Source organism: Impatiens glandulifera, chromosome 2 (genome assembly GCF_907164915.1).
Source record: "Impatiens glandulifera chromosome 2, dImpGla2.1, whole genome shotgun sequence".
NCBI classification, from domain to species: domain Eukaryota; kingdom Viridiplantae; phylum Streptophyta; class Magnoliopsida; order Ericales; family Balsaminaceae; genus Impatiens; species Impatiens glandulifera.
In genome coordinates, this window is record NC_061863.1 from 42,077,682 (window position 1) to 42,090,549 (window position 12,868).

Genomic DNA, 12,868 nt, shown 5'->3' on the forward strand with positions numbered 1-12,868 from the left:
AAGGGAAAGGGGGGAATCCGGGAAACTATTTTTTTTTTTTAATTTAAGGCAATAAGGTCATTTTGCATAGGCAAAAGGTTATATTTGAAAAAATCATTTAGCCTATGCTACATTTGGAAATAACCCTCATATGAAGGTTATTTCGTCAAATTTCCCAATTATAAAATATTTAGAAATAAAAGATTAAAAGAATGAAAAAAAGATTTGGGATTAGTTGATGATGATTTAAAGGGGAAATTTGATGAAATGACTCTATTAAGAGGCCTAATTCCAAAAAAGGCCCATGGTTGATAAAGTTGGTAAAAAGAGCCTTTTCGCCCTGTGAAAAGTCTGTAATACCCTCGCGCACATGTTTTACCGCTCAATTACGAGAAATGTATTTCTCGCATTTGATAAATATTATCCGGCCACGAATCCTAAATTTAGGGTTCTCATATAAATACTATAAAACCGTAATTTCACATTGTCCTTGTATTCTGAAGCTGCCAAAATGTCGAAGCGAGGTTAGTTTTTTCATCTTCTATACAATTCTCTGTTAACTACATGCTTGATACTTGATAGTAATTCAATGTTGAAAAACAACACGTTTCAGGTCGCGGAGGATCGGCGGGAAACAAGTTCCGCATGTCACTAGGTCTTCCTATAGTGGCTACGGTCAACTATGCCGACAATACTGGCGCGAAGAATCTCTACATCATATCAGTGAAGGGGATCAAGGGTCGTTTGAATCGATTGTCGTCTGCTTGTGTGGGAGATATGGTTATGGAGACGGTGAAGAAAGGGAAACCTGATTTGAGAAAGAAGGTCATGCCTACTGTCATTGTTAGACAACGCAAGCCCTGGCGCCGAAAGGATGGAGTGTTCATGTATTTTGAAGGTGATTTAGTAGATTCTGATTTTGTTTTGTGTTATAACTTGTTACTTGTTTAACCAATTTTTTGTTATTCTTTACTAGAACAGTTAGACAAGAACTCACTCTTTTCACGATCTGATTGATACAATCCCTTATTTGTTATGCTGAGGATTTAGAAATAGTTTTTCTTTAGTATTGGTTTTCAAGGGTGTTTGGGTATTGTATATACCCACTAAGATATTAAAGAAAGAGTATTAGGGATAATGAATAGGGTTTATGGTATGATGAATGATGTATTTAGAAACACTATACTCACTTATTTGCGTTATAAGTCTTACATACTTCTCGGTCTTTTTTATATATGAAATTTGTTGATTGTAATATGTAAATATCTTGGTTGATAAATATGTTATTACTATGCAGATAATGCTGGTGTGATAGTGAATCCTAAGGGAGAAATGAAAGGTAAAAAATGTCTCAAAATGTGTTAAATTACTATATCATCTTTAGGCCTCATTCATTCACTCACAATTATTTGTTTAATGGTAAAAAACCAGGTTCTGTCATTACTGGTCAAATTGGGAAGGAATGTGCTGATTTATGACCCAGAATTGCAAGTGCTGCCAATGCTATTGTCTGATAAAGTCGGGGGACTCTTTTGCTTTTAAAAACTTGGCAATTTTATTTTTTGATTCACAACTAAGATTAGAATCATATACCCTTTCAATTCTTGTGATTTTTATTGATTTGGTTTTGGTTTTATGCATATGCTTTGCTCATTACAAGTTGGATCATTCCTCTTTAAGATTTGAGATAATGGTGGTAACAAGATATATTGCTGCAACATATAATATATTGAAACACAATGCAGAAAAAACTTTGTTTTCTTCTTGTCAGGTAGTACACTTTATTATCATTATTATTATCACCAAACAAGACTAAGAAGTTCTTCATCTTCTTCTTAGTACATCTTCCCTTCACTCATCTGCATCTTTGCAATGTAATCAAACAAACTCCCATCAAAACACCTTATTGCCTCTTTAGACAACATTCCTTCACTATCCCGAGCTAGAACATACAACATTATCCACTCCACCGTAGCCGCAAACCTGTTTAGCGATTTCAATATTAAAATAATACCAAAGGAAAACAAAAATTTCTTCTTTCTAGTTCATAGTTCATACATACCATCCAAAGAAGTCCAATGCTACTCGATTTGCTTCAGTCATCGCCCACATCTCCCCAAAAGTGAGCCTATCAGGTATAGTGAGTGCATACTTGCTAAACACGTTCTCAAAGTTCACCGGCATGTACCTTCCTTCTGTATCAATCACTTCCATGTTTGGCTTTATGGATGTTGGCTATGTATATAGGAAGGAATGGAGAAGGTATCCATCCCTTCATCCATCACAAAATATGTTAGAAATAGATACAATTTCACAAGATTGGTTGATTTAAAAGCAGAAAATACTCACAGGAAGAGAAGAATAACTCATAGCTCCGTTTATAAACATAGACATTACAAAAGATACAATAATATTGAAACCCAGTTGACGCAAATCTGCATCTCAAACAATATCATCAAAATCTAAAGAACCCATATATCAAAATTGACAATTTCATTTGAAAATCTAAATTTTAGAGTATTTATATGAAAACCCTAAATTTAGGGTTCGTGGCCGAAGAATATTTACCAAATGTGAGAAATACATTTCTCGTAATTGAGCCTACTGTCATTGTTAGACAACGCAAGCCCTGGTTCCGAAAGATGACTATTCCATTGTCATCTTGATCAAATAAGGAATCATGTTGCTGGAGGACACTCATGCCATATTGAGGGTGCCCTATTGTTCCTTGTGGATGGTCCATATCAGGAGCAGTCGACCCTCTAGCCAAGTCTGCATATTTGATGAAAAAAACCCAATCTCAAAGATCTGATAATTTGAAAGAACAAGATCTAGCTAGAGAATACATACAAGGCTTTGGAAGTGTGGTGTCGAGGTCGGAGCGAACATTGCGTTCGACGGTGACGGGGCAAGTGGAGACTCCGATGATAAGGCATTCTTGTCTTGAGTCGTCGTCATGTATATGTGTTAATCTGATATCTAGAGATGAATGCATCGCGATAGCGTCCTCCATTGGAGATTGTTCTTTCGTAGTTTATTGTAGATCGATTCAAAACCCTAGCCGTTTTCATATATTTTACAAATGTCTGAATCTCAATATATACTCAGATATACCAAATGCGAAAAATAACAAATGCGAGAAATACCAAATGCGAGAAATACCAAATACGAGAAATACCAAATGCGAGAAATACATTTCTCGTAATTGAGCCAAATGCGAGAAATACCAAATGCGAGAAATACATTTCTCGTAATTGAGCCAAATGCGAGAAATACATTTCTCGTAATTGAGCGGAAAAATAGGCACGTGAGGGTATTACAGACTTTTCACAGGACAAAAATACCATTTTTGCCAACTTTATGAACCGTGGGTCTTTTTTGGAATTAGACCTCTCTTATGAGGGCCATTTCATCAAATTTCCCATTTAAAGTGCCGGATGGATTGAAGGAAAAATTATGCACACTACAGCAGGATCATCCGACAGTTTGACGAGAGGAAAAGCCTGGGCTAACCGCAAAACTACAAGGAACACAACTTCATTGCTCGTTTCTTGTCATGATGCCAAGCCTCGTCAATTAATATATAGCGGTAACAAACGAAAGCCAAAAGGGTAAAATCACATTGGAGGACGTTATTTCAAATTAGAAGCTAGTATTTGTTTAAATAGAGTGAAAATAGCAAAAAGAAGATCTGAAAGTTCATCAGTTGCAGGTTCGCTGGAAAATTGTGAAACTCCTCCACCAGAGAGCTTAGTGTTGTTTCGGTCTAGGTTGATAAAAAGCATCATAAAGTTCTAGGAAATTTTGATTTTATATACCTGTGGTTCTTCTTATCAAAATCTGGTAAATTCGCCTAAATTTGAACTTGACTGAAATATTTAGATTATATCTCCTTCAAGGAGATAATCAAGAACAACCATATAATGGATTTGAAAACGTTTTGTGAAAGAAAATTTGAACTATGATGAAGTTTTGAGGATTGTTGAAATATTTTGCAGGTTTTTGTGAATTTTATTTTTTAACTTTGGCTAGGGCCCAAATTTGTTGAGTTTTAAATTAATCTAAGACTTGCATTGTGTTCGTATGATGATTTTATGTTGAATCAATTTGAGTCCGCTTTAATCATTTGTGTGAATTTTTAAAATAATTGAATTAGGAGTTTTACAGTGGGAGGGTTCTTTCCCATTCTAAATCCAATGTAGAATTCGTTAAAAGCCTTATAGCTTAATCTAATCGACTGAAATGAGGATTCATGTTTGGCAGAATGATTAGTCAAAATTTTCTAAAACTCCATTTGAATCTTGGCTTTCTATTGATGCTTTACCTACAAGTTCTTATTTGGTACGATTCAAGGTTCTTGTAAGCATATAATCCATGAAGAATCGATATCAAACATAATACCAAATGTTGATTTAGAATCGTGCATGCTAGGTGTTTGATAAAATGTCTAAAAGGGGGTTTTTTCCTTAAAAAATGTGTTAATAAAGGGATACAAACTTAAGGGGTGAAGTTTGATCACCCAACCCTTCTTTCATAAGCCATGCTAACAAGGCATTTAAACCAAGACTCCTTCCCATGCACATCTCAAAATCAAAAGTGGTGATACTCGAGAAAGAGCTTTCGCGCTTCATCCTCTGTACCCGTTTTAAAAATCAATAAAAATATGTACATGTACAAAAGTATTTTTAACTAGAGTTTCATTTTGGTTCGAAGTTTGGTGATACTCGAGAAAGAGCTTTCGCGCTTCATCCTCTGTACCCGTTTTAAAAACGGTATCTACTTATAAACGTAGCTATTGAAAATCAGTTTTTAAAACGGTCTCTACGCATGAGTTTTAACCGATTATTCTTTTGGTCCTAGTCATTTTTCTAGGTTTTAATATTATTTGAAATATTGAAACAACAATATTTAAATGCTAGTATTTGTTGAAATCATAAAACATATATCCCAATCATGTTTGATCGAACAAAAAATTTTGAAATAAAAGTTTAAATTTTAGATTTAAAATTTGTTATAGAGCTTGCTTAATGTTCTTGTTTTGGCCGTGTTCGATGTAAACATCATTTCGAAGCTTTTGGAACAAGAATTAGGCCATGAGATGGCCTAAATCAAAAGTTCCCAATTTTTTTCCTTGAAATCATTTTGAAAAATCAATCGTTGTAGAGTTCGATTGATCGGGTTTAGGATTAGGGGTTATGATCACTACATCAAATGGACTTGATAGCAACTTACATATGATGTTTTCATGATATGTATCAAAAGATACATGCTTTCAATTTTAATACCAAATGAAGAACACTAGGTGTTCTTAGACCGAGTTTTCTAGGACCGAGGACCGAGAATCCTCGGTCATGACCAAGATCAAGAACCGAGAAAATTGACCTAGGACTGAGACAAAAGACTTATGTTCTTGAGTTAGGACCGAGCCCGATGACTAGTGTTTTTAAGACTAGGACAGATAAATCTGACCGATGATTCTCTAGTTGAATTACTAAAAAAATAATATAATGTTAGTATAAATTATCTTTTTATTATGGGTATATTAAATAATAATAACAAATAATTACTTAAAATGTTTAATTAAAAAAAAATTACGAATATATATATTTAAACTACAAGATTATTTTTAAAAATATTTGTATTGAGTTAATTAGGAAATAAGTAGACCTACAAAATTTCTTATGAGTCTATATTTTGTTATCATGATTCATGATATTAACTCACTAGTAATATTGAGACATTATTAAAATTTTAAATATCATGAAAAATTATCTTAAAAAATAAATTATATTTATTATATCATTCCATTATAGTTAAATATTGTCATTTTTAAATAAATAAATATAATATATTTTTTAAATAAAAATAATATAATAAATATAAAATTAATATACATGACAACAAACTTATAAATTATAAATAAAAATTATAAATTACAAAACAATCTTTTGTTAAGCTTGTTAATACAAAATAAAAAATTAATTGAAATATACTAAATTAAATTGAAAAGGACCAATACAAAAATAAAAAGTTAGTCTAAAATAAATGTGTAAGTATGTTGATACAGTAAACCTAAGACTTTTATTTTTAATTTAACTCAACTAACATAAATTAAATAAATAATTAATAATAATTGGTTGGGCTTGAGCTACCGATGCAAAAATTTTATATAGACAATTGGTCTAAATTATATAAAATAAACATCTCTTGGGCTGGATCATATGTGGATTGTTGTAACCTGATATTCAAGAAGACTCAATTTTCAAATCCTCAAATACACCTCTCTATTCTAACTCAAAATATTTTATGTGGCCTAATTGATATTAACAAACACCCAAGCTGTTTGAGGTGATCAAATTAAAAATGGTTAAAATCATATCATTCCTCAAGTCCGACATGATTCATTATAGGATTAGATCTCAACTGAATTAGGTTAGAATTTTGAATCTAAATTTAAGTTCTAAAACTATCACTCTCTCCTTACCATGGAGATGCAATGAATGAATTTCATAAGAAGTCAAGTCTAAGTTGTAATGAATGAATTCCATAAGAAGGAACTCGGGACCAAAAAAATACTATTATACTTGAAGTCTCACTCAATTTGAGTTGAAATAATTGGGCCTCATCCTTATTTAATATGTCTACAAGCCTCTTTATATAAAATTCTTTAACTTTCAACTTGTGTAATTCTAAATAATAAGACTAAAATGTAAATACTTTCTTTCTCATTTTTTAGTTTTTACTTTTCTCTAGTGACCGAGGCCCAAAACCAAATCAAAACAATATTGGGCCTTGTTTGATTTTGGATTGAAACGGTATCCTTACAAATTAACTCAATCTTGTACTATAATTAATTCATACAGAAATGTTTTAAAAATAAATTTGGAATCATTCAATAAAATCCATCTATGTAATACATATATTATATATATAAGTATATGCACTAAACTCATAGTGACTAGTTTGTGTTGGACATTCTAGAAAAAACATTTGGAAATTGATTTATTAAAAAAAAGGTTTTAGATCTTTTGCATAATTCACATATTTCAGGGTTGATCCAAGCATCAAAATTTGGATATTTATAGACAATGATTAACAAATATTTACTTTTCTTTTGTTTCTACCTATGAATTGAACAAAAAAGAATAAATGAGTATTAGTATTTTTTGTTCAAATAAAAATGAAATAAACAATTATAATTCAATAGGGTTGAATAAAAATTTGATTAGAATTTCAAAGTTATTATTGATTTTTTTAGAGGTAGGCTAAAACAATTTTGTTACATTTGTTTACATTATCATTAATATAATAATACATTTAACTATCATAAAAACTTAAAAATTTTTATATAATGATTTTATATAATTAAAAATATTGAAAATTTTGTTTGAATAAATTAGTTAGAATAATAATACATTTCAGATGAATAAATATTTGTTCTAATTAAAATTGAGATTGTATTTAATATTAAAATTCTTAAATAAAATAATATCCTTGTTTTATTTTAGAAAGACAATATTTAATACAATTAAAAATTTATTGATCATTTCTCTCATATTCAATATAACAATTTTATTTTGAAAGTCAATATTTAAATAAATGTGATAATGAACGTGATAATTAAGAGACAATAAAAACGGTATGTTCTTTAGCTTTTTCATTTGATTTGCTGATCCACTCCATGTTTGAGAGATAAACATTAGTTTATTTTTAATTTTTTTTATTTTACTAACAAATAACAGTTCACTTTTAAACTATAAAAAATTAAAAAACTTCTAATTTAGTACAAACAAACTTTGGATGGAGGAGGAGGAGGAGGAGGAGGAGGAGGAGGAGGAGGAGGAGGAGGAGGAGGAGGAGGAGGAGGAGGAGGAGGAGAAAAAAAACAATTAAGAACAGGATTGGATTAAGTATATTCATTTTGTGTTTAGAATGATCAAAACCATACGGTTGCATTTGTGGAGAATTCGACATTGAAGATTGTTTGAGAGATGAGAAAAAAAACTGAGAAGCTTCTTGTTTAATGGTTAATGTTCATCGGAGAGAGAGCATTCAGATGATGGAAATGGGTATCATGTCTTTGGATGCCTTTTTATGCTAGGCCCCGTTTGGCTTGGTATATAAATATTTCTCTTTAATATTCATTAACAAAATAATTAAATAGGGTTATATATTAAACAAGTTTATTTTGTTCCGATGGTATTGTAGATAGACTTTATAAGGTAGGTCAGATTATCAAACCCTGGTCTCCACTTATTTTTATTTATTTGGTCTCCACTTTTTTATTTATTTTAAAATTACATTTATATAATTGATAATAATTTAATTCAAAACAAGTTAAATTAGTTTGATTGGTTTATTTAAATATACTGATATATTATTATTGTTCATTTCTCTCATAATCAATATAATAATTTTATTTTGATTTGAAAGTCAATATTTAAATGAATGTGATAATTAAGAGGCAACAAAGGCGGTATGTTCTTCAGCTTTTTCATTTGGTTTGCTGATCCACTCCATGTTTGAGAAACAAACATGAGTTTATTTTTATTTTATTTTTATTTTACTAACAAGTAACTTATTCACTTTTAAACTATAAAAAATTAAAAAACTTCTAATCTAGTATAAACAAACTTTTCACTCAATTTTATTCAACTTACTATTTCAGTCATAATCATATTCTCTATTTTTCTTTCATAAAAAAAAAAGTGAAACACAAACCCAATCCAACGGAGGAGGAGGAGGAGGAGGAGGAGGAGGAGGAGGAGGAGGAGGAGGAGGAGGAGGAGGAGGAGGAGGAGGAGGAAGAGGAGGAGAAGAAAAAAAACAATTGAGAACAAGATTGGATTTAGTATATTCATTTTGTGTTTAGAATGATCAAAACCATTATAACATGTTGAAGTCATGTTTTGCTAACGAAGTAACGTGATCACTTTCAAACCATATAAATTTAAAAAACTTCTTATTTTGTACAAATAAACTTTTTACCCATTTTTATTTAATTGGCTATTTTCACTCAATCAAAATCATATTTTCTATCACATGTTTTTCTTTCTTTTAACCGTAAACTATACTCTACTAACCTTATTTGAAACGATTCAGATCTAATTTGAACCCAAAAAAAGTTTTTTTTTTTAACTTTCTCTTAATTATATATATATATATATATATATATATATATATATATATATATATATATATATATATATATATATATATATATATAATTTAAGAAATTGAAACTATAACTTTTATTTAAATTCAGTATTATATATGTGGTAAGGTTTAAAAACATAATGATTAAAATACTTAAATATACAATAATGATAAATTGTAGGGAGATTAAAATGGAGTTATAGTGTAAATAAATTATAAAGATTATGTTAGGTGAGAAAAAGTTGAGGAAGAAGACAAATTAATATGATATATAGCAATATTGAATGGAATAAAAAAAATATCCATTAAATAGAATATGTACTTTAATTTATATATTAACTTCCGTGACTTCAATTAATATGAGTTTGAGATTAAGAATGGTTACTAATTTCTGGGGATTGTTTTGGTCATTTTTCTGTTTTTGATCGATCTTAAATAAGTTATTGATATCATATTATTTTTATTTTAAAATTATTTTGGTTATCGTTAATTTGGTTTGATTCTAAAAAAATATCCATTAACTAGAAGATGTATTTTAAAATATATAGGAGGAGGAGGAGGAGGAGGAAGAGGAGGAGAAAAAAAAACAATTGAGAATATGATTGGATTTAGTATATTCATTTTGTGTTTAGAATGATCAAAACCATTGTAATAAATTTTTTTAGTACTCTTGATGTATAAGTAGATTGATGGACAAGAATTCCATTATCTAAATGCTCAACTTTCAAGCTAAGACATAACTTTGTTTTTCCCTGATTTTTCATCTCAAATTCTTTCTTAAGATAACTATTTGTTTCAGATAGTTCATCAGTAGTTCCAATAATATTCAAATCTTCAACATAAATTTTAATTAATACAAATTGTGATCCAGATCTTTTAATAAACACACATGAACATATTGGATAATTTTGAAATTCATTCTTTAATAAATATTCACTAAGACGTTTATACCACATACGTCTAGATTGTTTCAATCCATATAGATATCTCATAATTTAACAGAGTAAAGGTCTCGACAATCTGAATTAAATGCTTCTAGCATTTTAAATCCTTTAGAGAGTTTTATGTATATGTTATTATCAAGGGAGCCATATAAATATGTTGCAACAACATCCATTAATCTCATCTACAATTTCTCGTGTATTGATAAACTTATCAGATATCTAAATATTGTTGCATCCACCACAAGAGAATATATTTCCTCATAATCAATACCAGGTCTCTACGAGAATCTTTGGGCAACAAGTCATGCCTTATATCAGACAATTTTATTTTTCTCATTTCATTTTTTATAAACACCCATTTATAACCGATCGGTTTAATACCTTCAGGGGTACGGACGATAGGTCCAAAAATTTTATGATTTGCGACTGATTTTATTTCAGCTTCAACGCATCTTTCTAGTTTGGCCAATCATTTCTCCGTCTGCATTCTTCTACAGACTTTGGTTCATGATCCTCATATTCTTTAACAACATCGCATGCTATAGCATATGCAAAATTTTCATCGACGTCGATTTTATCTCGATTCCATCTTTTTCCAGTCAAAACATAGTTTATAGAGATCTCTTCATTTTCAGGTACATGTGATTCCTCTAGAATTATTTTTTCAATGAATGGATACTCTTATAGAGTAATTGTTTCCTCAATTTGATCCATTACTTCTTTTCTTTTACGAAGATTTTTATCTTTAGAACCGAGTAGTCTACCACGCTTCATTTGCATTTTAGGCTCGTTAGCAGTAGTGGGTTGTCCTTTAAGGACATGAACCTTAATTGATGCATTTGCAACTGGAATATAAGATTTTGTAATTTTTTTAGGATGAGTAGAAGCATTTGGCAATTGATTTGCTAAATTTTGCAAGTGAATGATTTTCTGAACTTCAAGTTCAGATTTCTTTGTACGAGGATCGTAGTGAGCTAATGATAACTCACGCCAGATTATTTCCTTTTCCAACTGCTTATTTTCCCCTTTCAATGTTGGAAATATCATTTCATTAAAATGACAGTCGGCAAACCGTGTCGTGAATGAGTCACCCGTCAATGGCTCAAGATATTTAATTATAGACAGTGATTCATATCCAACATATATCCCCAACCTCCTTTGAGGTCCCATCTTTGTGCGTTGTGGTGGAGCAACTGGCACATATACCGCACATCCGAAAATTCTTAGATGGGAAATATTTGGTTCCTAACCATAAACCATTTCAAAAGGGGAGACCTCATTATAATGTGTAGGTCTGATACGAATTAATGTTGCTGCATGTAAAATAGCATGTCCCCAAGCTTGTATTGGAAGTTTCGTTTTCATAAGCAATGGTCTTGCCATTAGTTGAAGACGTTTTATCAATGACTCTACAAGGCCATTTTGTGTGTGAACATTTGCTACTAGATGTTCAACACTTATCCCAATTGATATACAATAACTATTAAAAGCTTGGGAGGTAAATTCTCCAGCATTATCAAAACAAATAGATTTAATTAAATAGTCCGGGAAGTGAGCTCGTAATTTCACAATTTGAGCAAGCAATCTTGCAAATGCTTGATTACGAGTTGATAATAAACACACACATGACCATCTTGTTGATGCGCCAATTAATACCATAAAATATTTGAATGGTCCACATGGTGGATGAATAGGCCCACATATGTCACCTTGTATTATTTCAAGAAATTTCAAGGGTTCAGTCCTAATTTTTGATGGTGATGGCCTTATTATTAACATCCCTTGTGAACAAGTAGCACAAGAAAATTCATTGGGTAGAAAAATCTTTTGGTTTTTCAGGGAGCCAACGGCAATAGAGTATGGCACTCACGACATGTAATCATCATCACTATCTGACTGTGGTGACAAAGAAGACGAAAGTCTAAAATGAGCAGTTAGTGGAGTACTTACTGGCTTGGCACTTTGCATGTTAAACCTACTAAGAACTTTCTCTATGTGCCTCTTTTGATTTATGTACAATTTATCAGCCAATCGATCTCTAAGAATCTCCATTCCAAACATCTTCTTTGCTGCACCTAAATCTTTCATCTCAAACTCACTACTCAACTGTGCTTTCACCTTTCTGACATCTCTATGATCTTTGGTGGCAATTAGCATATCGTTAACATACAATAACAGGTAAACGAACGACCCATCATCACATACTTTAAAGTAGACACAATTATCGTAACTACTCCTCCTGAAATCATGAGTGGTCATAAATGTATCAAATCTCTTGTACCATTGCCTCGGTGACTGTTTCAAACCATAAAGAGAATTTTTTAGCTGACATACGTAGTCCTCCTTTCCTAAGGCTACGAATTCCTCTCGTTGTTGTATGTAGATTTCTTCCTCAAGTTCTCCGTGTAAGAATGTAGTTTTTACATATAGCTGCTAAGGCTCAAGATCGTGGAATGCCACAATACCTAGTAAAGCCCGAATAGAACTATGATTCATAACTGGAGAAAATACATCAGTAAAATCAATACCTGGAGTTTGACTATATCCTTTTGCAACAAGTCTGGCCTTATACCTGACTTCTTCAACTCCTAGTGTACCTTCCTTTCTCTTATACACCCACTTGCAGCTAACAACCTTCTTGCTCTTTGGTAGTTTCACTAGATCTCATGTAGCATTTTTGTGAAGCGATTCTATCTCTTCCTGCATAGCAATCATCCACATACCAGGGTTTTTGCAGGAAACTTCCTCTGAATACGTCGCAGGTTCTTCTTCTTAATCAATCTCTTCAG

The 12,868-nt window shown here is 31.2% G+C and overlaps 1 protein-coding gene and 1 pseudogene across 1 annotated transcript; one reads left to right on the forward strand and one right to left on the reverse strand.

The window, feature by feature from the left end:
* Positions 1-490: 490 nt before the first annotated feature.
* On the forward strand, positions 491-1,457 carry LOC124928006 (60S ribosomal protein L23-like). Its single transcript, XM_047468523.1, has 4 exons — positions 491-503; positions 593-877; positions 1,277-1,318; positions 1,411-1,457. Exons 1-4 carry the CDS (start codon positions 491-493, stop codon positions 1,455-1,457), a joined length of 387 nt encoding a protein of 128 aa, XP_047324479.1.
* Positions 1,458-1,806: 349 nt separating this feature from the next.
* LOC124927539 lies at positions 1,807-11,738 on the reverse strand (annotated as a pseudogene).
* Positions 11,739-12,868: the final 1,130 nt, after the last annotated feature.

Bases quoted from the DNA above. Each gene is read 5' to 3' on its own strand.
- LOC124928006 (XM_047468523.1), top strand. The intron at 878-1,276 runs GTGATTTAGTAG...ATTACTATGCAG, and splicing joins AGTGTTCATGTATTTTGAAG to ATAATGCTGGTGTGATAGTG. The intron at 1,319-1,410 runs GTAAAAAATGTC...GTAAAAAACCAG, and splicing joins TCCTAAGGGAGAAATGAAAG to GTTCTGTCATTACTGGTCAA.